This window comes from Trematosphaeria pertusa, assembly GCF_010094035.1.
Source record: "Trematosphaeria pertusa strain CBS 122368 unplaced genomic scaffold BU26scaffold_15, whole genome shotgun sequence".
Lineage (NCBI taxonomy): Eukaryota > Fungi > Ascomycota > Dothideomycetes > Pleosporales > Trematosphaeriaceae > Trematosphaeria > Trematosphaeria pertusa.
Window position 1 is genome coordinate 894,253 of NW_022987226.1, and position 20,980 is coordinate 915,232.

The following is a 20,980-nucleotide window of genomic DNA, read 5'->3' on the forward strand; positions in this document are numbered from 1 at the left end:
GTCGTCTTCCGTACTAGGCAACTACTCTATTCAAAGGACAGGCGTCCGCGTCAAGAGCGCAGTCACAACTTCGCACGCTAAAACATTTGAGGGGCGCTTTGAGTTCCTTCGGCATCTTCAGTATCCTCAATGCGGAACTTCTTTAAGCGCAAGTCTGTCACAATGCCTTCGGCCGCAACCCCGTCAAACAACCCCTCGGACACGCCAGCAGCTACGAACGGCGACGAAGACAGTACCTTCCTCCAAGCCCCCGGGAAACAGACTTTCACCAACCCCCCGCGCGTTCTCGTCATCGGGGCCGGGTCTCGTGGCACAGCCTATGCCCGAGCCGCCCTCGACTCCACGAACAGCGTCATTGCCGCAGTCGCCGAGCCTATTACCTACAAGCGTGCCGAGTTTGGAAGAAAGTTCATCTGGAAGGACGGGCAGCCCGAGCCTGAACAGGAATTTTCTGACTGGAAAGCATGGGTCAAATACGAGAAGAGCAGGCGCGAGAGAGAACGAGCCGGTGAGGAGGTGGAGAAGGGTGTGGATGCTGTCTTTGTCTGCGTGCTGGATGAGATGCATGAGGAGGTTGTGTGTGGGATTGCGGAGCTGAAGGTGCATATCTGTTGTGAGAAGCCGCTGGCTACGAGGCTGCAGAGCTGCATGAACATCTATCGGGCACTGAAGGACGCAAGTCGGGAGGGTGCAAATGGGCATGTGAATGGAGAGCCGGGTCAGGTTGGGCGGAAGGAAGAGACGGTGTTTGGGATCTGTCATGTGCTGAGGTACAGTCCACACAACATGATGTTGAGGCACTTGGTGCTGGAGAAGGACGTTATCGGAGATGTGTTGAGTATTGAACATGTCGAGCCGGTTGGATGGTGGCACTTTTCGCACGTAAGTGAATCCTGTGTGGGTCTGCAGTAGTAGCTAACAGTCATCAGAGCTATGTGAGAGGTAACTGGAGGAAAGAGTCCAAGACCGCCCCATCCCTTCTTACGAAGTCATGCCACGACATCGACTTTCTCATGTGGATGCTCTGCTCTCCTCCTCCGAATGCCAATACCAAACCGCATCTGCCATCTTTCTTGACCTCAACAGGGTCCAGGAAATACTTTCGCAAAGAGAGGAAACCACAGTCAGCTGGAAGTGCGACCAACTGTCTGTCATGCCCTCATGAGCAAGACTGTCTCTACAGTGCAAAGAAGATTTATATGGAGAGGCACCTGAACTCTGGCAACACGGGCTGGCCTGTCAAGATCGTCAACCCAGAGATCGAAGAGATCTATAAAACGACCGGGAAGGACGCCGCGGCAAACCAATTGTTGAAGGACCTCAGCGAAGATTACACGACCGACACCCCAGCTGAAGAAGTCGAAGCGCGGCCTTGGTTTGGAAGATGCGTTTGGGACGCAGATAATGATGTCTGCGACGATCAGTGCGTGACCATTACCTGGGACGACGATCCTCTCATCAATGATGAGAATGGAAGCCAGACATTGAAGGGACGCGGTGCAAAGACAGCGCAGTTTCACATGGTCGCTTTCACGGAGAATATCTGTCAAAGAAGAGGGAGGATCTACGGCACCAAGGGAGAAATTGAGTACGACAGCGCAACCATCAAGGTACACGACTTTTCAACCGGCTACACCAAAGTCCACAAACCCCATCTTGCAGTCGGCGGGCACGGGGGAGGAGACGAAGGGCTAGCGCGACAGTTCCTGATGGCGGTCGAAGCGGTCGATTCTCAGGGAATGTCGGCGGCAGACGCCCAGCGCAAATTCCTCGGATGTGACCTTGATGAAGCGTTCCGGAGCCACGCAATGGTCTTCGCAGCTGAAGACGCTCGTACGAAGCGTCAGGTCGTCGGCTGGAAGAAATGGTGGGCCGAGGAAGTGGAGTCGAAATTACACCAGCGGTAAGGACGCCAGGAGACCAGAACGGCTTCGTTCGCAGGGCGATGGAGCAGGGCGCGTATCGCAGAGCATTGACATCTGAGGCTCTTTCGAAACCAGGATGACGATGCGAAGGGCTTCAGGCACGGTCTGTCGCCTTGCGGCCCACACTCACTCCACGATGGAGTGTTCATCTGAAGCGTTGGCAACCTAATCCCGTTTCAGTCAATTAACGGCATTTTCTCATCCGATTCGGCTGCCAGCGCTCCGGTTAGGGATATTTTTGGGACACATGCTGCGTTACTAATTAAACCTAATACTTCCACTTTGGGATGGTGGGCGCTTAATGAACCGTGTTTGACAGTGACACATGGCAGCATGAGGCTCTACGGCACGATCTCAGCCCCGCCAGATCTGATGGCCCGCCCTACGATTCTCCACGAGAGCGTTTCCCGGTGCAACGTTTGGACAGCGCCGGCGCTTCGTTGGCATATGGCAGGCAGCCAATCGCGGGTCGAAAACGGCGCTCGATCGGAGGAGCGCAAGACGGATGACGACCCCAGAGCGCAAACTGACGTTCGGTCGGTCCCGACCACGCCATTGCTGCTCCTGAAGGCCCTCAGCACCCGAAGGGCGAGCGCTGGCAGAGCGCGTACGGCCGGGCGAGAAGTGGGCGGCGCCTGAGACCCCGAAAAGCGAGGAGCGCAACGCGTCTTCAACGCGCTGTCTGCTGAGCGATTTCTCGAGCGTGTTATAGTCGTGAACTGCGTGCTCGCCCTCTGTGACTCACACTGTCGGTCTGTCTGCGATATGCACGTCGGCCGTGAGAAACGAAACTTTGGGGTGTCGTGGCCCAATCGCCGTGCCTCATGAGGCTATGACTCTTAACGGGCTGCATCCCAGCTCGCACCTGGCCCCACAACTGCGGGAATCCTCCGGACTCAAGGCTGGCGCTAACCCGACACCCGCCCCATTCGTCCACAGAAGCCTTCGCGCTGCAGCTCCCAAACTGCCGCCCGCTACAGCGTATAACCATCGTTCAAGGTTCTACAGCATGGCAGTACCGGACCACTAATCCCGGTTTCACCTTAGCCAACGTCTTAGCCAGCCGCCTCTCTATGCAGCGCATCGCCCTCGCTTCCTCTTCTGTATAGCTTCTCTGCAACCTCGCCCGCCTCAGCCACTCAGAATCAATACTACCTTTCCACCATGCCGGATCAAGGCCGCGCCGCATCAGAAATAGCAGTAGTGCTGTTTAGACACGTTCTGCGGGCAGGTACTCGCCCACCAGCCCGCTGTGTTTCAGCGCTTCTTGAAGCTTGACGGAGCAGTAGAACGATCTGTTGTGATACTGCCGCGAAAGCGATTCAGGCCTGGTTTTTGGACCGATGAATCGTGTTTCAGAGTGTTTTAGACGCTAAACTACGATCAGGTCGCGCGTCGTGAGCCACTGGTTCTAGGGACTTCATGCGCCGGAGGATAAGTACCATTGCTTCGCCGCACAACTACGCTTCAGTCCAGCATTCATCACCTCTGCATTGCACCGCCTTCGAGCACCTACGCCTTTTCCTTTGTTCCGTTGCATTTGTCTTTAGACCCCAACGGAGCTGGTCTCCAGGCTAATCGGTATTTCATAATCGCCCTTCGTTCCTGTCGCCCACTTTCTACGCGTAAGTCATTGGATATCGTTCTTCGTCTCTCGATTGAGCCTCACACCAAGTAGTCTGGCAGCAAGCCTCTTTCCACAATGTTCCACCGCCAAACGACGCCACCATCCGCCCCCTTCAACTACATTCCGGGCAGTGTTGGTTCGGACGGTACCTTCTACTCTCACGACTCATCGCCGTCCGATTCCGTCAACACCGCCCACACTACTCCACCTCGGTCGCCTATCAGACAACATGGACCACTCCTCCTTCCCAAGGTCCGCACACAAGATCAGATCGCCGAACCTACTGGTGGCCCAGTCAGACATCGCAGGACGACGTCGACCTCTAGTTTGGGCTATGCCTCCTCCTACAGCCCCTACTCCCGACCTAGCTCCATGATCCGTCGGGGCTCAAGTCCTTTCAACCACCATAATGCGCACAACAGCGCTCTCACCTCTCCCGTTTCGACGTCCTCATACGACCTCGGCCTTACCTCTACCCTTAATTCTCCCATCACCTTCACACAACCCGAATCCCGACGGGCTTCTCTTGCCACACATGGCCGCTCGCACTCTGCTTCGGGCTTGTCGCGACACCAGAGGGCTGGCTCAGCTGGAAGCGTCGACGAGTCTGTCATTAGCCGCTATGGCTTCCCTACCTACCGCAACCTCCCCTCCTACGTCACATCTTCAAGCGCACCTCAGACCACCTTGAACCCTGTGACTTCCCTCCCTGCCTCCACCTTTCCTGGTGTCCAAGACGTCTCGTATACCACAACTACCACCAACGACTTCAACTTCACTGAATTCGACCCAGCCCCAGCCGTCCAAGCCGTCCAAGCCGTCCAAGCTGTCCAATACCCCTTCGCGACAGACGTCAGCTTCGACAACTTCGAAGCCGTCCCCACCTCCTCCCTCCTCGACTACCTCACCGCACCCAATCCTTCCCCTGCTCTCGTCCGCCGCCTCACCAGCGCACCACGAGGCATCCACACGCACTTCTGGTGGGACATTCGCAACTTGCGCAGCTGGACCGACTTCAACATCTCCACCATCACTGCCATCCCCTCGGTGCTCCCCCTCCTCGAAGTCCCCGTCTCCTCCTCCTACCTGCCTGAGCCCACGCGCCAGAATCTCCAGCCCGAAACCGAGACCGCCCTTCACGACATCTGCTCAAACTACTACGCCACCAAGGTCAATGCCGCGCTCAAAGTCGCCCAGGGAAACACGCATATGATGATGCGCACGTGCAAGGCCATCCCCGGCGCCCGTCCCCAGCCCGAGTACGTTTCCAACTACCCTTCCGACTACGAGAAGACCATCTTCGGCGACAGCCGTGGCCGCGTCGTTGGTCTCGTCAAGTGCTACGACCAGTGGAACACGGGCATGCGCGGCGAGTCTCCGCCAAAGCAGGTCTTGTACCTGCAAGGCCTCGCGCACCTGCACCGCGTGATGCGCGAGCACGGCTGCCGCTACGGCTTCATCATCACGGAAATCGAGCTCCTCTGCGTGCGCTGCGGCGGGCCCTCGGACGCCTCGACCGTAGACCCCACAACCGTGAACGCAAAGAGCGGCACCCCTATCTTCGGCTACCTCGAAACCTCCCAGCCCATCCGTCTCTCGGCCCACGGTCCGCACCCCGAGACCGGCGAGATCCAGATGACCGCCGGCATCGCACTGTGGTACCTGCACATGCTCGCCAAGGAGAACCCGTTCGAGGGCATGGGCACCTGGCGCATGGAAGTCGGCGGCCCCGCGGCGCTTACCAGGCAGACGTTCTTGGAGAAGGATGCCTGGATTCCGAAGCCGCAGATGAGCGAGAAGAGGGAGGCGAAGAGGGTGCGGGGGTGGGTTATGCCGGATGAGCCGCTGAGCAAGAGGGAGTGCGTGAGGGGGAAGAGGAAGGGGCAGGTGTAGATCGCCTTTGCCCACCCCACACGAAAACACAAGGAATATTGGGTAATGTTCGAGCTTATGCGCTCGCTGGTCAAAATACGGAAGGGCATATGCATTATTAGGCGCTCTCTCTCATTGCGACTGCTACTGTAAGGCTGCTGGATCAGCGGGTTTAGCATTATTCTTTTTCTTCCATTTCAAGTCGTCTTTTCCAGCATTTTACCGGTGTCTATCTTGCATATGGTCTCGGCGTAGCATTTGTAGGCGTTTTCTGCTTCTTAGCCATAATATCCAATCCGTGTGCACTCCAGCAAGCCCTGAACAGTTCGCAACCTGACTTCTCTTTGCATCCTCTCTCTCTCAAGCCCATGCTTACCCTTCAACCCCAAACTACACCCAGTATCTTCCTCAGCGCTTTCCAAGTTCCAAGCCGTAAGGTTGCTAAATTCTGCGCACTAAAGTACTTCTCCCCACTCCCCACCTTCCATCCTCTCGCTCCTCACCCGCATCCCCACCGTCCCCGCGATACCGCTCCACAAACTCCCCATACGCCTCCTTACAAACCGCCTACCCCTTCAACCCCGTCTCCTCACGCACACCGTACTTCTCACACACTTCCTTGATCAAGTCTTCCCCCGTGCAGTCTCCATCCAATTCCTCCGCACATTCTTCATAAACCGCTCAATGTGCTTCATCCCCGTCTCGATGAACAACGCTTTATTCCTCAGCTTCTGGATGGTTTCCAGGAGTTTCTCTTCAGGGGGTCGCGCGTATGGGAGGAGTATAGATGAGTGGGCGAGTGTTGTCGTGGAAAGCTATTGTGCTAGCGAATGGGAAAATATAAGGGAGCGTTCCGCAGTCGGCCTGCAGTTTGCTTTCACGAATACGTTCTGTGATCGGAATCGCGGCGTAACTACGACGCGCGGTGGCCCCTACTACTATCGTGAGTCCAAAGGGGTCTTTTCCCTGAAGAAGAATCCTGCCTCGTGGATCTATGAGGAAGTACGAAGCGCGGTTGGTAAGGATGGTGATGATCAACACCAGTGCCATAACTTGAAAGTTAGCACTCGTTGCCAGATCGGACGAAGGAAGGGTATATAAACAGAACGTTTGAATCTTACTATCTTTTCTTCCACGCTCATTATTCAAATAAAAGTCTAGAGACTAAAACCTACTCATCAGAGAAGATGGCGCACTTTCCTCTGCCCGGTCACCACAAGTCTAAAAAGGCGGAAAGCAGCCAGTAATGTTCCGTCCTCTGCGTGCGCTCCCAAAAGAGCGGGGCCGCCAAACACATGCGTTCCTATGCGGCGCAGTCTGGTCCACAACGATCCTTACAAGACGTTTATGACGAGCTCTGGCCCCCTCCTCCGGATGCGTTATGTCGGCAACTGGCCGCGATTCTTCCTGGACAAAAGACATTGGGAACATTTGATGTTGTCCAAAGGCACCATCCTCCCTCCTCCAAGGGACCGACGCACGATGTCTGTATCAGAGCTCTCATGCGTCTGAGTCTGCTCTTGCTCGGCAAACACGTCTCCTTCCCGCTATGAATACTTAAGTTCACTCTAAAAAGACAGGGACGTGGTGTATACGTGAGCCTTTGCCCGTGGCCCGGAATACCGAATACTCCTAGCACATGTGGTTCTCTCTTTGGAGGCGAAAACGACATCATCAACGTGCTAATGTTCTGTCGTCCGCACTTCCACGTAGGAGCCATGACCATGGTGAGCGATGGAAATCGCGAGCTGCGACTGCCTGTCGCATATGTCTCTGGTTTCAAACCATCACAAGCTTCTCGGCCGAGCCGTTCGAGACATGGGCGAATAAGTGCTCGTTCTTCCCTCTAGTTTCTTCCTCACTGCAACTTATGTCGTAATCGGGACTAAAAGCTGAGCGAAAGGCTTGTGATGGCTGGTTTCAAACGCATGACAATGCAAGTGATGTCTTGTGGACGCTTCCTCTTCACCAAAACCGAGCGACTTCATGTCATGTGAAGATGCCCTGAAGGTTCTCAAATCGCAGAGCGCGTGTTGAACGGCGAGAGCAAAAACATAGGGCGAGATCCGTGATGGGCAAAACGGAGGATAAAACACTAAACTGGCACGCCATGTCTTTCAACGCCAGTCCTCGGCGCTGAAACCTGCGAAAGTGGAACTTGGATCTGGGACGGGTCAGAAATCAATGGCTATACTGCTTCGGAAGAAACATACCATTCTCCTTAGATTCTCCAGCAGCAGCACGTATGCTGCTCTTCTCTTTTGCACGAGAGTCAAGCCTAAGCTTGTATATATAAACCTCCTTGCTTCCAAGCTCTTCACTTCTTTACGCGTCTCTATCTGGCCATCAAAAAAGGCTTCAGTTTACGCGGATGTGGAGGGTTCCTCGGTGCTTCCTGGCTCGAGACAAAAATACCAAATGAAGAAGCTGTATTTGTTGTTTCCGAAGCCGTCCTCAATGTGCCGAACGCGGCTATCTTGGAATAGACAACCAGATCAGAAAGGAGTGAGGAGCCCATACATGGATCTGGCGGATTTCGCAAGTGGGGCATATGAACTCTTGCCCGACGAAGGAGACCCGAAGAGAGAGCCGGTTGAAGCATATAAGAGAACGAAACAAGAGCGAAAACGCCAACCACACCCTGCCTCTCAAAGCACCATCTGGGGGTACTTCATGCTCCGGCGCTCAACACAGCACGCGGCCTCCGCATGTATAAACTTCTCTTCCTTTTCTTCCACCTCTTACAGCTTACCCGAATCTCATCAATCCTCTAAAAAGTAATGACAAGGCTCCACATGGAGGGGCCCCGCTGCCGTTCTCTAAAACATGGTATGGGGCTGGGTGCGGAGAAAGCACCTCCAACATATGACGAAGAGTATCGATGTTGGCCTTGTCTGTTGTCCGAAATCTCGAAAATGCTGCTTTCGCCGCTTTCACGGAGATTCTGTGGGGCCCGCGGAAGAACTCCAGAGAGCTAGTGACGGCGCGTATAGTTGCCGAGTGCTAGGCCGCCAAATGGAGGCCCAAGAAAGTGAGTGATGCCGCCTATCATCACCCAAGGAGCCTCTTTACTGCTCTCCTAGATCTCCGACATGACGGGGAAAGCCGTTTGCAGGCCGGGTTAGTCTCCTCTTTACCTGTTGGGGACCTCCAGGCCTTGTTTTACAGAATCGGAGTCAGAAAACTTAATGGACAGTATGTGTGCCGCGGTATACGGACCTGGACGATGCTTGGTTTTGCAGTCCGGCGGATATACCCCATAATCAAGAGCTTAATGAGTCGACCGTCCATATCTTCGCTCTCCACATACACATTCTGTTCATCCAGTGAGACCTTTTGAAACGTCAACAATGTAGGACTTTTGCGCTTTAGTAGGTTGGAATATCATAATTTCGGACACTTGCTATCTAAACGCCTCTGCGAAACCCTGTCTAGACATCACCTTTGTCTCCTCGTTCAGCCGTCCTCTCTGTCCATATCATCACGTCCCCTCTTCCCTTTCCTCCCTTTGCCGAAGCCGCCCCTTTTGCCTCGCTGCTCATGAATTTCCTTCATCTCCTGCACAGCGACCCGTTGAGCCTCACTCACCCTCTCTAGCAACACCATGGCCTCATCCTTGGGGATACTCTGCTCCTCGATCTGCGTGCCTAGTGCGTTCTCGATCCGCAGCCAGATTTCGATATCGTATTGGGTAACGAAGGAGATAGCTCGTCCGCTCTTACCCGCCCTTGCAGTACGGCCAACTCTGTGGACGTACGTCTTGCTGTCAGGCGGGAGATCCATATTGATGACAAAATCGACTGAGGGGATATCTAATCCACGAGCTGCAACGTCGGTCGCTACTAAGATATCACGACTCTTGCTCTTGAACTTGTTGAGTGCCCCGAGCCTTGCGGACTGAGCAAGCTGGCCGTGCAATGGGATCGCTCCAAATCCTAAAGTGCGGAGCAGGATTGCTATGCGTTGAGTCTCATTGACAGTCCTGGTAAATATGATGGTAGGGTGGCCAATGGTATCATTCAGGAGATGCTAAAGTTGGGGATATAATGTTAGCGAAGCTCTCCAAAGCGTGCTGTGCCAACTTGGTACGCTGCAGTGCAGGTAGTTACTGCTTCAAGGCTCTCTGGTAAAGAACATGGAGTTTGCACTCTGTACTTACAATAAGATAAAGATCCTTGTACTTGTGAGGCAGGAAAACGTATCGCTGCACAAGCGTAGAGACGACTTGATGGGAAGACGACGATATGCTAACCCTCACAGGGTTCTGGAGCGCCGCTCTTTGTAAACTTTCTACCTTGGTGGACATAGTGGCCGAAAAGAGATATGTATGGCGACCCTCTCGCGGCAACACTTTTAGGATCTTGTCAAGTATAGGTCCGAAATCAAGGTCGAGCAGGCGGTCAGCTTCGTCCATGACGAGGTACTTTAGGCGCTTGAGGGAGAATCCTTTTCTGTTATGATTATCAGCAAGGACGTTGATCGCGATAGTGCTAGGCATACGTACGTGTTCTCCAGATGGTCCATCAGACGCCCTGGAGTTGCAACGATGATGTGGGGTCGTTTGCTCAACGCAATTGCCTCTATTCAAGTAGGACTATTAGCAGATATTCAGTGTTCAGTACTGCGACAGGGACTTACGAGGGACCATATCCATCCCGCCGACTAATGTGGCGCACTTCACGTTTATGATGGATCCCAGAGCCTCCACTTGCTGTGCGATCTGGTATGCCAGTTCTCGTGTAGGCGATAGGACAAGGCCGAACAGGGGCTGTGGATTTTCCATCAAAGCTTGTAGAATAGGTAGGACGAATGCGGCTGTCTTTCCAGACCCGGTCTCCGCGAGTCCGATAACATCGCGCTCTTGTAGTGCGAGCGGGATCGCTTGCTCTTGGATCGGTGTCGGATGTGTGAACTTGAGGTTCTCGCAGGCTTCGCATAGCTCGTCTCGTACGCCTAAGTCGGCGAATGTCTTCTTGGAACCGTCTCCCGTATTTGCACTGGGAGCGGCACCTCCCCCGCTTTCGTTTGTGTCATCGGAAACTTCTCCAACCTCATTGTCATCAGTTTCAGCTTCTCTCTCATCAAATCCATCAAATTCTTCGTCTTCGTCTTCGCTCTGTTCGGGTTCCGGAGGCGGTGGGGCAGGCTTGCGGATCGGTTTCGAGGCGGGCGGGGTTTGTTTTGACGACTTCATTCTCGGTGCTGAAGTGCCTGGCAGCGAAAAAGGCCCGCTCAGCTTCCTTTTCTTGATCGCAGGCATATTGTTGTGTGTGGAAGGAAGTTTGCAGTGGTATCTTGGTAGCGAAGGCCTCCGTTGAGAAAATTGATGGCGGAGTTAAATTTAGCGCGCGGACTTATGATAAGATCGCCAAGAGTTCGAGTTGCAGAGAAATTTTGGAGCCGTGCTTTCACGATTCAATGCCCACCCCGCGTTCTCCAACCAAGACCACACAATTCCAAGTGTCTAAAGAAGCACCGCAAATATGGCACGGGGCAGGGGCGCAGCGCGCAAGAAGCAATCGAAAATGGACAAGGAGGCGTCGAAGAAACCAAAGGAAGGACAGCCCAAGAGCATGGTGATCAGGATGGGGGCTGGAGAAGTGGGCAGCAGTGTCTCTCAACTTGTGGTCGATATGCGGCAGGTCATGCAGCCAGATACTGCAGTGAGGTTGAAGGTAAGCTACCACAGATTCATCAATTGATCCTGCACAAGTCTCTAACTTAGTGTCTAGGAACGGCGTGCAAACAAGCTCCGCGACTACACTACAATGGCGGGACCCTTGGGAGTCAGCCATTTACTCCTTTTCTCGCGCTCAAAATCCGGCAACACGAACCTCCGTCTCGCAAAAACCCCTCATGGTCCCACCCTCACATTCCGAGTCGAGACTTACTCGCTAGCAAAAGACATCATGAAGAGCATGAAACACCCTCGAGCCGGAGCCCACGACTACAGTGTAGCCCCGCTTCTAGTCATGAACAACTTCAGCACCACAGAAACCGAGAGAACCAAAATGGGAGACAAGGCACCACCCAAGCATCTCGAGAAGCTCGTCACAGACATGTTCCAGTGCCTCTTCCCCCCGATACAGCCGCATACGACACCGTTGCATACAATCAAACGAGTGCTCTTGCTAAACCGAGAACCACCGTCCGAGGGCGATAACGGAACCTGTACGATTAGTCTGCGACACTATGCTATCACAACGAAGATTACTGGTCTTCCAAGACCGATACGAAGACTATATGCGGCGGAGAAGCTCATCGGGAGCCGGGAGAAGAAGAAGCCCGGATTGCCGAACCTCGGGGCATTGGAGGACGTGGCAGACTACATGCTTGACCCCTCAGCAGCGGGCTATACATCCGCTAGCGAGACCGAAATCGACACGGACGCCGAAGTCGAAGTAGCAGCATCTATGACACGAAAAGTCATGTCAAAGCGAGAAAGGGAAAAGGCAAAGGCAGGCGAAGACGCCGGAAAGCCTCGCACCGGTCGCCCAAAAGTCGAGAAGCGCGCCGTAAAACTTGTTGAGCTAGGCCCGCGGATGAAGCTCAGGCTCACGAAGGTGGAGGAGGAAATCTGTGACGGCAAAGTCATGTGGCACGACTTCATCACTAAGAGCAAAGAGGAGGTCAAGGAAATGGACGAGGTATGGGAGCGGCGTAAGAAGGAGAAGGAAGAGCGGAGGAGGATACAAAAGGAGAATATCGAGAGGAAGCGGAAGGAGAGAGCGGAAAAAGGCGAAGATGGTGAGGATGACGAGGATGAAGATTTGGAGGACTACGATATGGAGGACGATATGTGGCATGATGAAGACGGAGATCACGACGAAGAGATGGAAGATGAAGAAAGTGATGACGAATGAACTTGAAGCTTAGCATAAGGCCGCGAAGGCAGTCCGGCGCCGTGATACCCAGTCAGTAATCCACCCACCTCGTCCCAATATACTCCCGCGCAGAGCTTTCATCTGCTTGTGGCGCCTCCTATCTGCATTGCGCCGATAACTGATCGGGTGCTGAAGGACTCCAGGCGGACCTACACAATGTCAATCTATGCCGAGACAGTGCAGTGAGTAGACTTACGTGACCACGGAATCGGCATTTCCCATAAGTAGCCCAGTGTTATCCAACACTATGGGCCCATAATCGACTTACCATGTATCGCTTCGTCGAATCCCTCACTTAGCTTTTGGCTTCCTGATCAACACCTTGTCCATCTCAGTCAACTCCCAGCCGACACCATCTTGAACCAGATCTGCCCAATGCCTATCCGCACATCGCTCCACATACTTCCTATCCGTACTCATGTAGCTGCGTCCCAGACACTTAAGCGCATGCTCCCTCATTTCCTGCTCAGCGAACTCCATAATGCTCCGCTGATAGCCGTCCACCGCCTTCTTCATCTTCCAGAACGTGACCCAGTTGTCCGACACCAGCGCCTTCAGCACCAGCTCCACTCGCCTATCCTTGTACCCGTACTGCAGCCGCGTCTCGTGCGCCAACGCAATGTCGCCTTGACGGCACGCTTGGTCCAGGATCAGTAAGCCAACGTACTCCTTCAGATCCGACTGACTGAGTGGCGACTGGCGGTTAATAACCGTAAGCAGCGAGGTCAGCGCTGGGGCATACGATTCCCAGTCCTTGCAGAGAACCGCAGCACGTACAGCGAAGAAGTAAGCGTGGCGAGCGAACGCATCCTTGCGAGCGGTAGCAGTAATGGCCTCGCGCAGCTTGCGCAGCGCATGCAGCACAGTCGCCAGCTCAGCTATCGGCGGGCTGCTGAAGGACGTCTCGGTGACACGAGCATGATCGGGAAGGAGCGCAGAGAGACCCCGGCCAACGAGGTCTTGGTGCGAAGTGTGGTTGATGGAGGTGGAGGCGAAGAGCTCACCAAGCTGCTTCTCATTGATAGCGCAGAGGCGCATGTAGCGCTCGAGGATCTTGTGGAAGTACCACTCCTGGGTGCGGAAGTCGTTCAACCTGCGATAGTTATGGTGAGTGGTGAGCTATACTGGGGTAAAGGGTGAATGTACTTCATCTCTCCCTTGGATGGCAGACCGTACATCTCCAGACTATCCTGGGGTGCGGGTTTGAGCCTGTCGAAACGGAACGCACCTGACGCACCGCGCCGGCTGCTGGGACGTGTCTGGTCGGCTTTCATCATCTTGCTTGAGCTATGGTTAGTTGGGAGAGTTAGTTGGCGGACGGGGATGATTCGACTGTGCGCGCGCGATTGCAAAGAATATTCGCGGTGTCGAGTTCCTAGGAGAGAGGAGACAGGGTGGAGTGGAGTCAAAGGCAGGCAGAAGGCACTTAAGAGTCAATTGCGGCACGTGCGGTGCCTGTGCGTTGTTCGTAAGGAAGGAGCGATGGTCGTCATGAATGGGAGGAAGGTGGGATGCGCGGCGATGGTTCGGCGATAGAGGGGTAACGTCCGACCTTGATGCACGACGTCCTCAACAGTCCCCGCCGTGCCCACTTGTTACCTAGGCTTCCAGCATACGCGTGGACTCGGGTTCAGGTCAGTGATCTGACTGAGGAACTTCTCATACTGCTCCTTCCCTATCTACTCGAGGCCGTCGCCGATATGGCCTAGCGTGAAGTATTCGGTTTATCAACGAAGTCCGTCGTCAACTCTTCCACGTCCGACGTTTTCAACAACTTAGAGTCTCCCACCAACACACATCTCGTTATCCCTAAGACGCGCATAAACACAACCGCCCCTCTCTCTTTCCTCCGAATAACTGTCGAGCTCAAGTCACTCCCGCCCATCGAAATGGAATACGCCAAGAAAGCCGCCCGCCGCCTCTCCGAAGGCGAAAAGGAAGTCGAGAGAAAGCTCACTGTCCTCTGGCACGAACTCCCCTCCTGGCAACGTGACAACCACTTCATTACCTCCGGCTACCGACCCGCATCCAACTCCTACCACCGCTCTTTCCTCTCCCTCGGCCACCTCCACAACGAAACCGTAAACATCTACACGCACTTGATAGGCGCCGTCGTCGCCCTCCTCTCCTCCTTCATCATCTACTCCGTTCTCGGATCCCGCTATGAGTCCGCCACGCGCGAAGATGTGCTCGTTTTCAGCTGTTACTTCCTCGGCGCCGTGGCGTGCCTGGGGATGAGCGCAACTTATCATTTGATAAGCAATCATTCGGAGCAAGTGGCTATCTGGGGGAATAAGTTGGATTATCTGGGCATTGTGTTTTTGATTTGGGGCAGCTTCATTCCGATTCTGTACTATGGATTCCAGAGCGAGCCGCAGCTTATGAAGACGTATGCGACCATGGTACGCCTCCCACCCACTCTTCTACTCTGCAGTTAATATGCAGTTGCTGATGGCAGTTAGATTACTACGCTCGCTGCGGCCACGTCGATTATGTCAGTCCACCACAAATTCCGGACTCCGGCCCTCCGACCTTTCCGCGCGCTCATGTTCGTGCTCATGGGTCTGTCAGCCGTGTTCCCCGTCTTCCACGCCGTCAGGCTATACGGGCGCGAGCAGTGCCGCAAGTCCATCGGACTGGACTGGGTTGTTTCCCAGGGTTTCCTATACATCCTCGGAGCAGGCTTCTACGCAGCACGCTTCCCCGAGCGCGTCAAGCCAGGAAAGTTCGACATCTGGGGCTCCTCGCACCAGATCTTCCATGTTCTGGTGGTACTAGCGGCGGCGACGCATCTCGTGGGCCTGATCAAGGCCTTTGACTACGAGCATAGTCAGAGGGATGGCCTGGTGCAGTTTACATTTCTGCATAACGTGTGGCGGTGATTTGAGCTCCTCTGTATATCGATCCATAGACTCCAACTCTGTACCACGTTCTTTCGTCGGCTCTCCGGGGCCCTCCTGACTCAACGTGGTGGTCGTCTGGGTTTGATGCATTGCTGGCCCCCATGTGCAGATTCATTTTCAGTGTCGATGATCCGCATACCGATTGACAGCCGATCTGTTTACGTGCAGTCAGGATTCAAGGGTGATTTTCCGCCATCCGAGGTTGCCAATCTTCTCAGCCTCGCACATTCCGCAGCAAGACAAAGCCATAGTTGTGCGCTCATACTGTCCCATGATAGGTGGTGGTAAGTGAGCTAGCGTACAGGTCCGAGATGAAAGAGTATATTACGGCTGATTGTGGTGGTCTTTGCTGCTCCTCAACCGGTCCGCCTTTCGGTGCATCATCATGACTTGGAGCTCTCCAGGCTCGTTTACATGATGCAGCTTTGGTACGTCATTGTCCCCACGAACAGCTGATTTTACTCCAAAAAGATTGCAAGGATATTGATCGATATTCGAGCATTGCTACATGCTAACTTAAGAATTAATGATGAGTTCACTTGGACACAGTGGACTTCGAAGGCTTTCGAGGCCTTGAGCTGTCCTTGATTCCGACGTCCTTACACCGACGGTGGTTCGAGATGAAACCGATAATCGCAAGGCATTTCTATGCCCTATTTCTTCCCCTTACCCTTGGTCTTGCTTCTCGTAGATTTCGATGGTGGCGGTGTCTCATCCACGGACTCCTCCGCCACATCCACCCCAGAACCCTCATCCGTCCCAGCCACCAACCCGGCATCATCTTCAGTCTCTCGATTGTCGGAATCGACCCCGCCATCGGTACTGCCACCAAGATCTTTAGCCTTGGATTTTCTCTCTGTTTCCCAGCCTTTCACGAGGTCGGCCACTGCATCCTCCTGGACCTTCTCTTTGCCATTCCACGCACCACAGCCGCTGCACCTCCACCAACCGACATCTTCAAGGGCCCGGGTCCCTGGAGGAGCTTGTCCATTAACGAGTCTGCATTCATTACAGATCAAAGCTAGGCGATTCTTCGGCTGGGTCTCATCTTCTCCGAGAAGAGCGTCAAGGATCCGGTCGTACCAGTGGGATTGCGTATATGTTGCTGCAGCAGAGGACGAGTATTGCCTTGTAAGTTCCGCGGGTGTGAATGCATTAGGCGCAAATTCGGCTGCCGGAGCGTCTGGTGGAGGCAGGCCCGGGGGTTGGAAAGGACCTTGGGGAGAATCAGCCGAGGCTGGCCGCTGAGGAGTGATAGGTCGCTGGTTCGCCGGTCGCGGAATGTTTGCTGTTGCTGGAGGAGCAATACCTGTGCGCTGTCCTTGTCCTTGAGGTTGGGCGGGTTTCTGAGGGCCTTGAGACTTCCGGCGTGAAGACGGAGGCTCCGACCCTTTCGGCTTCGGAGGAGTGCTATACTTCTCGAGGAGTTGTTGTGTGGAGTTGTATTTGGTAGCTTCCTTCAGTCTCTCGATAGTTGCGTCTCGCTCCTTGGTAAGCGTCTTGAGGTAGGCTTCGGTGCTTGAGATGCGGTAGTCGTAGTAGGTAGTCAATGATGTGCGGACAATGTATATCCTGCGGATGGTTAGCCGCCGATTAGCATTTAGGCCTCTAGCCTGTGGTCCTTACAGCACGGGTCCACCGGCGACAACAGATATCTCGGTTGCACCCCAGTTGCGCCATCCGGTAACCAGAGTCAGAAGCAGTGCAGCCAGTATGTAGGCGAAGCCGGCGTACAGCGTCCACATGACGCGCACGCGTCGGGATCTCTGTCGGAGATTGTCATTTCTTGCAGCGGCCCTCGAGAGCTTCGCGGTAAGAGTAGAGAGCGTTTTCTCGAAGGAGGCAGCATCCTCTTGGGACTGCGATAACCGTTAGCTGGGATACAAGGCGGTTGCAGGCCGTGAACCACTCACCCTGAAGGGCCACAGAGACACCATGGTCGCAAGTTGGAAGGTTGCAGCCCGTCGAGGGTGCTGGAGTTGTGTCAAGGCCACAGAAGCATGTTCTCGTGTGGAAGGAAACTGCGTATTCTTGCGACGTCACAGCCTGAAATGGGAAGCTGCGGCAGCTGACTGATCACCGCCGGGGAAAAGCGCGACATCCCTGTCTTGCCTGTGAAACATCTTTCCATCGCTGCGACTTTTCCCGCCGTCCAACACAACACCCTGATACTGCTCTTGGAGAGGCCAATGTCCCGCGAGATGGCGCTTCAAACTTACAGACACCTGTTGCGCTCAACGCGCATCGCGTTTCAAGGTATCGGCTCTACATACGTTGCCGCAGCTCGGGCGGAATCTCACATCTACCCAGGAGACATGGGCACGCTTCTCGCCGCCCGCCACGAAGCCCGGAAGAACTTCGAGAACGGACGAAATCTGGCTGTCGGGAGCGAAGAGATGTCAAAGCAAATTACACACGCGGAAGAAGTGGCAAAGTTCCTGAAGGAGAATGTGGTGCAAGGACAAGCCATGGACGCGGAAGGCAATTACAGTGAGTAGTAAAGCACGCATGCGCTCGCTCCTAATGATAATTTGCTAATACAGCGTGCTAGAGCTTCGGATACACGAGTACACCGAGCGCGGAAACAATGAGGATATCAAGAAATCGAAGGGGAAAACATTAGCAGGCACTAAATGCTGCTCATCCTGACTTTTGGCCACCCCAAATGAACCGTGATACCCATGCCATGCAAGCCAAAACGCCAATTCCAGACCCATTTTACGAGCTTAGTTCCCAGCCAAACTGGCATAATTGACTTCGTCGTCCGCTCCCGGTGGCGGTGCGATGGTGGCAAGACTGTCGAGGTTCGTCTCCGGAGCGGCTTCGATCGCAGCCTGCGCGGCAGCAGCTCGCTTTGCGCCTCCAGCCGCTTGCCTGCCCTCCTTCGCGTACATCATCCGCACATTCTGATCGAGGCTGTCCAGCTGCTTCGGCCTTCCCCAAGTGACCTTCATGGGGCAGCCTTTGATGACCGCTTTGCCTTTCAACGTCTCCGCCGCGGTTTCTGCGTCTTTCCTCTTCACATAGTTGATGTACGCACAATGTGCGCGGTGTGAACAGACAACCGATCGAAGTTGACCGTACTGTGCGAAGTGCGTCCGGATCTCGTGTTCGGGCAAGTCGTCTTCGACGCCGGTGACGAAAAGGGAGGCAATGTTGGGGTCCCTCGGGGGAAGCCAGTCTTCTGGGTTAGGTGCTGCTTGTGCCCCAGGCATGCGTCCACCTCGACCTGCCCGCATTGCACCTCTACCACCGATAGGTCCCCGAGTATCCTTCGTTCTTATCGGGCCGGGCACATGCCCAGCTGAGCTACCTCCGCCTCCTCCTTCTGGCGCAGGAAGCGCTTTCTGTGCTCCCTCACCCCCACCCTCAGCCTCTAGCCGCCGCTGCTTCTTGTAGTAGGGTTCGCTCTGCGCTAACCGCTTCAACAGCTCTCGTGCCTTTTCGTCCGTCTTGTCGTAAGCCTCCACTGCTCCTCTACCCTCCTCGATTTCTTTCTCGTGCTCTTGAGCGTAATATTGCCGATTTATGTCGCTCTGCGGGCCCGGCGCCACCATCTTCAGCGCCGCATCGCGCACGACGATGGGTAGGCCGAACGAAAGATCCAGCATACAGCACTGACAACAGTTCTTTAGGCGCGCACATGTCAGACAGATATTTGTGCGCTTTTGTCGAGCTGTGCGATCGGCTTTCCAGCGAAATATCGTGAACGGTCGTGTGCAGATCTTGCATTCCTAAGCAATGTTAGCCACTGAAGAGTGGAGATGGCGGAACAACTACTTACAGCTCCATAGTCCTCCTTTAGCATCTGCACGTATGGGTTATCCGGCAGACATCGCTCACAGACCGACGGGAAGTCTGTCGTTTCCCAGCCGGACCTATTGAGGTCTTGCTTGATTTGCGGAGGCATCGGTGGAGGAAGGGTGGGCGGGGGTCGCTGGGATCGTACGCTATGTGCGGAGGTTGCAAGAGGTAAAGCCAGTCGGGACGGACAGAGTACGCTTCTGTGGGGACGGTGTTGCACCTGGAGGCGGTCGCGAAGACGTTAATCTCGAGAAAGCGAAGGGTGAAATGACGAAGCGGCCAAACGGCTTGGCGGGCAGCTCGGGTGGCGGATTAACTCGCAAGCGGTCGCCCCTGCCCGCGCGTTGTTCGCCACCGGCCAATCAGGGGCGCCTCTGTACGGCCAATTTGATCGGGGGGTACCCTGGCTTTCTAAATATCCTGCACCGCTCTTTTGTTTAAGACTGTCGCTTTTCGCTCGTGCGCCGCTCTCCTCTTCAATTGATTCCTCTCTCCACCTTCAATCTGCGTAGTTCTTTCTGTATCGCATCCATTGTTACTTCAAGATCCCACCATGTCTCCAGCGGCGCTCGAAAAGGAAGACCATGCCCGTGATGCGGCCTTTAACAAGGCCCTGCACGGAAAGTCGGCTCAGGTCAAGGGCGGCTTGAGTGCTATATTCCAGAAGGATCAGGCCGCTCAAAAGGCGGCTGTAGACGAGTACTTCAAACACTGGGACAACAAGGAAGCTGCAGAAGAGACCGAAGAGACTCGAAAGGTACCCAACCCATAGCACACCCTCCCCTCGAACGTAGACTAATGGCTTTAGGCGCGCCGAGACGAATATGCTACTCTGACAAGACACTACTACAATCTTGCGACCGACCTGTACGAGTACGGCTGGGGCCAGAGCTTCCATTTCTGCCGTTTCGCATTTGGAGAGCCCTTCTACCAAGCCATTGCCCGCCACGAGCACTACCTCGCCCATATGATGAACCTCCGCGACAACATGCGTGTGCTGGACGTGGGCTGCGGTGTTGGAGGACCGGCCCGAGAGATTGTCAAGTTCTCTGGCGCAAACGTCATTGGACTGAACAACAACGACTACCAGATCGAGCGTGCGACGCGGTATGCAGAGAAGGAGGGTCTTTCCCACAAGCTCAAGTTTACCAAGGGCGACTTCATGGTATGTCCGTGACCTCCGTGCGAATACCGTAATTACTAACGTCCTCCAGCAAATGTCGTTCCCAGACAACTCGTTCGACGCTGTGTATGCGATTGAAGCTACCGTGCACGCGCCCTCCCTTGAAGGCATCTACAGCGAAATCTTCCGCGTCCTCAAACCCGGTGGTGTCTTCGGTGTTTACGAATGGCTCATGACCGACAACTACGACAACGACAACCCCCAACACCGGGAGATCCGCCTAGGTATCGAGATCGGTGACGGTATTTCGAACATGGAGAAGGTGGATGTGGCTCTCAAGGCTATGAAGGCCGCTGGGTTCGAAATGGAGCACCACGAGGACTTGGCCGACAGGGACGACCCTTACCCATGGTACTGGCCGCTCTCTGGTCAACTGAAGTACATTACCACCCTTGGCGACATTCCGACCATCCTCCGGTTGACGAAGGTTGGCAGGGGCTTTGTCCACAGATTTGTTGGCGCGTTGGAGATGATCGGTCTTGCACCGAAGGGAACCCAGAAGACGGCCGACAGTCTCGCGCTTGCCGCCGACTGCCTGGTGGCTGGTGGCGAACAGAAGCTGTTCACACCGATGTACCTGATGGTTGGCCGGAAACCCGCGAACGCATAGGCGGGATGGGCATGTTCTTTCGTTTGGCATTCTTTCAGTGTTCCAATGTGGACGCTCAAGTTCATTTTCACTTCTTGGTCGCCTCCATTGGCGATCTCATGTCCCCGGCAAGGACTCGTTTAACCATACAATTTTGGGGGATGCATAGTACACCAAGGTAATATAGGGGGGG

General features: G+C 54.6%; 10 protein-coding genes across 10 annotated transcripts; 6 read left to right on the plus strand and 4 right to left on the minus strand.

Annotated features, from left to right (window-relative positions):
* Window positions 1–162: 162 nt before the first annotated feature.
* On the plus strand, window positions 163–1,907 carry BU26DRAFT_533774 (streptomycin biosynthesis protein StrI; the record flags this gene model as incomplete). The annotated part of the gene is made up of 2 exons (XM_033831178.1): window positions 163–882; window positions 930–1,907. The coding sequence occupies 2 exons, from the start codon at window positions 163–165 to the stop codon at window positions 1,905–1,907; spliced, it is 1,698 nt and encodes a 565-aa protein (XP_033679342.1).
* Window positions 1,908–3,592: 1,685 nt separating this feature from the next.
* On the plus strand, window positions 3,593–5,776 carry BU26DRAFT_98978 (uncharacterized protein). The gene has a single exon (XM_033836574.1). The coding sequence runs from the start codon at window positions 3,628–3,630 to the stop codon at window positions 5,443–5,445; it is 1,818 nt and encodes a 605-aa protein (XP_033679343.1). The 5' UTR covers window positions 3,593–3,627; the 3' UTR covers window positions 5,446–5,776.
* Window positions 5,777–8,799: 3,023 nt separating this feature from the next.
* On the minus strand, window positions 8,800–10,684 carry BU26DRAFT_608780 (ATP-dependent rRNA helicase RRP3; the record flags this gene model as incomplete). Its single annotated transcript, XM_033835879.1, has 4 exons — window positions 8,800–9,453; window positions 9,584–9,875; window positions 9,929–10,004; window positions 10,063–10,684. 4 exons carry the CDS (start codon window positions 10,682–10,684, stop codon window positions 8,881–8,883), a joined length of 1,563 nt encoding a protein of 520 aa, XP_033679344.1. The 3' UTR covers window positions 8,800–8,880.
* A 158-nt stretch (window positions 10,685–10,842) lies between these two features.
* BU26DRAFT_554328 (Brix-domain-containing protein) lies at window positions 10,843–12,429 on the plus strand. The gene is made up of 2 exons (XM_033832260.1): window positions 10,843–11,099; window positions 11,157–12,429. Exons 1-2 carry the CDS (start codon window positions 10,908–10,910, stop codon window positions 12,285–12,287), a joined length of 1,323 nt encoding a protein of 440 aa, XP_033679345.1. The 5' UTR covers window positions 10,843–10,907; the 3' UTR covers window positions 12,288–12,429.
* A 170-nt stretch (window positions 12,430–12,599) lies between these two features.
* Window positions 12,600–13,585, minus strand: BU26DRAFT_435888 (uncharacterized protein; the record flags this gene model as incomplete). The annotated part of the gene is made up of 2 exons (XM_033824152.1): window positions 12,600–13,401; window positions 13,455–13,585. The coding sequence occupies 2 exons, from the start codon at window positions 13,583–13,585 to the stop codon at window positions 12,600–12,602; spliced, it is 933 nt and encodes a 310-aa protein (XP_033679346.1).
* A 123-nt stretch (window positions 13,586–13,708) lies between these two features.
* On the plus strand, window positions 13,709–15,284 carry BU26DRAFT_523003 (HlyIII-domain-containing protein). The gene is made up of 2 exons (XM_033829930.1): window positions 13,709–14,710; window positions 14,771–15,284. Exons 1-2 carry the CDS (start codon window positions 14,198–14,200, stop codon window positions 15,188–15,190), a joined length of 933 nt encoding a protein of 310 aa, XP_033679347.1. The 5' UTR covers window positions 13,709–14,197; the 3' UTR covers window positions 15,191–15,284.
* A 401-nt stretch (window positions 15,285–15,685) lies between these two features.
* BU26DRAFT_608784 (uncharacterized protein) lies at window positions 15,686–17,245 on the minus strand. Its single transcript, XM_033835880.1, has 3 exons — window positions 17,125–17,245; window positions 16,838–17,070; window positions 15,686–16,783 (listed from the first exon to the last, which is right to left on the minus strand). Exons 1-3 carry the CDS (start codon window positions 17,146–17,148, stop codon window positions 15,865–15,867), a joined length of 1,176 nt encoding a protein of 391 aa, XP_033679348.1. The 5' UTR covers window positions 17,149–17,245; the 3' UTR covers window positions 15,686–15,864.
* Window positions 17,246–17,376: 131 nt separating this feature from the next.
* Window positions 17,377–17,931, plus strand: BU26DRAFT_523005 (mitochondrial zinc maintenance protein 1, mitochondrial). The gene is made up of 3 exons (XM_033829931.1): window positions 17,377–17,467; window positions 17,522–17,701; window positions 17,763–17,931. Exons 1-3 carry the CDS (start codon window positions 17,401–17,403, stop codon window positions 17,858–17,860), a joined length of 345 nt encoding a protein of 114 aa, XP_033679349.1. The 5' UTR covers window positions 17,377–17,400; the 3' UTR covers window positions 17,861–17,931.
* BU26DRAFT_99083 (uncharacterized protein) lies at window positions 17,822–19,335 on the minus strand. Its single transcript, XM_033836575.1, has 2 exons — window positions 18,996–19,335; window positions 17,822–18,945 (listed from the first exon to the last, which is right to left on the minus strand). The coding sequence occupies exons 1-2, from the start codon at window positions 19,119–19,121 to the stop codon at window positions 17,938–17,940; spliced, it is 1,134 nt and encodes a 377-aa protein (XP_033679350.1). The 5' UTR covers window positions 19,122–19,335; the 3' UTR covers window positions 17,822–17,937.
* BU26DRAFT_523007 (uncharacterized protein) lies at window positions 19,190–20,979 on the plus strand. The gene is made up of 3 exons (XM_033829932.1): window positions 19,190–19,772; window positions 19,824–20,180; window positions 20,230–20,979. Exons 1-3 carry the CDS (start codon window positions 19,569–19,571, stop codon window positions 20,806–20,808), a joined length of 1,140 nt encoding a protein of 379 aa, XP_033679351.1. The 5' UTR covers window positions 19,190–19,568; the 3' UTR covers window positions 20,809–20,979.
* Window position 20,980: the final 1 nt, after the last annotated feature.

Coding starts and splice junctions, on each gene's coding strand:
- BU26DRAFT_98978 (XM_033836574.1), top strand. CDS start 3,628: ATGTTCCACCGCCAAACGACGCCACCATCCGCCCCCTTCAACTACATT.
- BU26DRAFT_554328 (XM_033832260.1), top strand. CDS start 10,908: ATGGCACGGGGCAGGGGCGCAGCGCGCAAGAAGCAATCGAAAATGGAC. Junction 11,100..11,156: donor ATACTGCAGTGAGGTTGAAG/GTAAGCTACCAC, acceptor CTTAGTGTCTAG/GAACGGCGTGCAAACAAGCT.
- BU26DRAFT_523003 (XM_033829930.1), top strand. CDS start 14,198: ATGGAATACGCCAAGAAAGCCGCCCGCCGCCTCTCCGAAGGCGAAAAG. Junction 14,711..14,770: donor TGAAGACGTATGCGACCATG/GTACGCCTCCCA, acceptor GATGGCAGTTAG/ATTACTACGCTCGCTGCGGC.
- BU26DRAFT_608784 (XM_033835880.1), bottom strand. CDS start 17,148: ATGGTGTCTCTGTGGCCCTTCAGG. Junction 17,071..17,124: donor TGTCTCTGTGGCCCTTCAGG/GTGAGTGGTTCA, acceptor CGGTTATCGCAG/TCCCAAGAGGATGCTGCCTC. Junction 16,784..16,837: donor GTCGCCGGTGGACCCGTGCT/GTAAGGACCACA, acceptor AACCATCCGCAG/GATATACATTGTCCGCACAT.
- BU26DRAFT_523005 (XM_033829931.1), top strand. CDS start 17,401: ATGTCCCGCGAGATGGCGCTTCAAACTTACAGACACCTGTTGCGCTCA. Junction 17,468..17,521: donor AACGCGCATCGCGTTTCAAG/GTATCGGCTCTA, acceptor ACATCTACCCAG/GAGACATGGGCACGCTTCTC. Junction 17,702..17,762: donor GGACGCGGAAGGCAATTACA/GTGAGTAGTAAA, acceptor ACAGCGTGCTAG/AGCTTCGGATACACGAGTAC.
- BU26DRAFT_99083 (XM_033836575.1), bottom strand. CDS start 19,121: ATGCCTCCGCAAATCAAGCAAGACCTCAATAGGTCCGGCTGGGAAACG. Junction 18,946..18,995: donor TAAAGGAGGACTATGGAGCT/GTAAGTAGTTGT, acceptor AACATTGCTTAG/GAATGCAAGATCTGCACACG.
- BU26DRAFT_523007 (XM_033829932.1), top strand. CDS start 19,569: ATGTCTCCAGCGGCGCTCGAAAAGGAAGACCATGCCCGTGATGCGGCC. Junction 19,773..19,823: donor AGACCGAAGAGACTCGAAAG/GTACCCAACCCA, acceptor TAATGGCTTTAG/GCGCGCCGAGACGAATATGC. Junction 20,181..20,229: donor TTACCAAGGGCGACTTCATG/GTATGTCCGTGA, acceptor AACGTCCTCCAG/CAAATGTCGTTCCCAGACAA.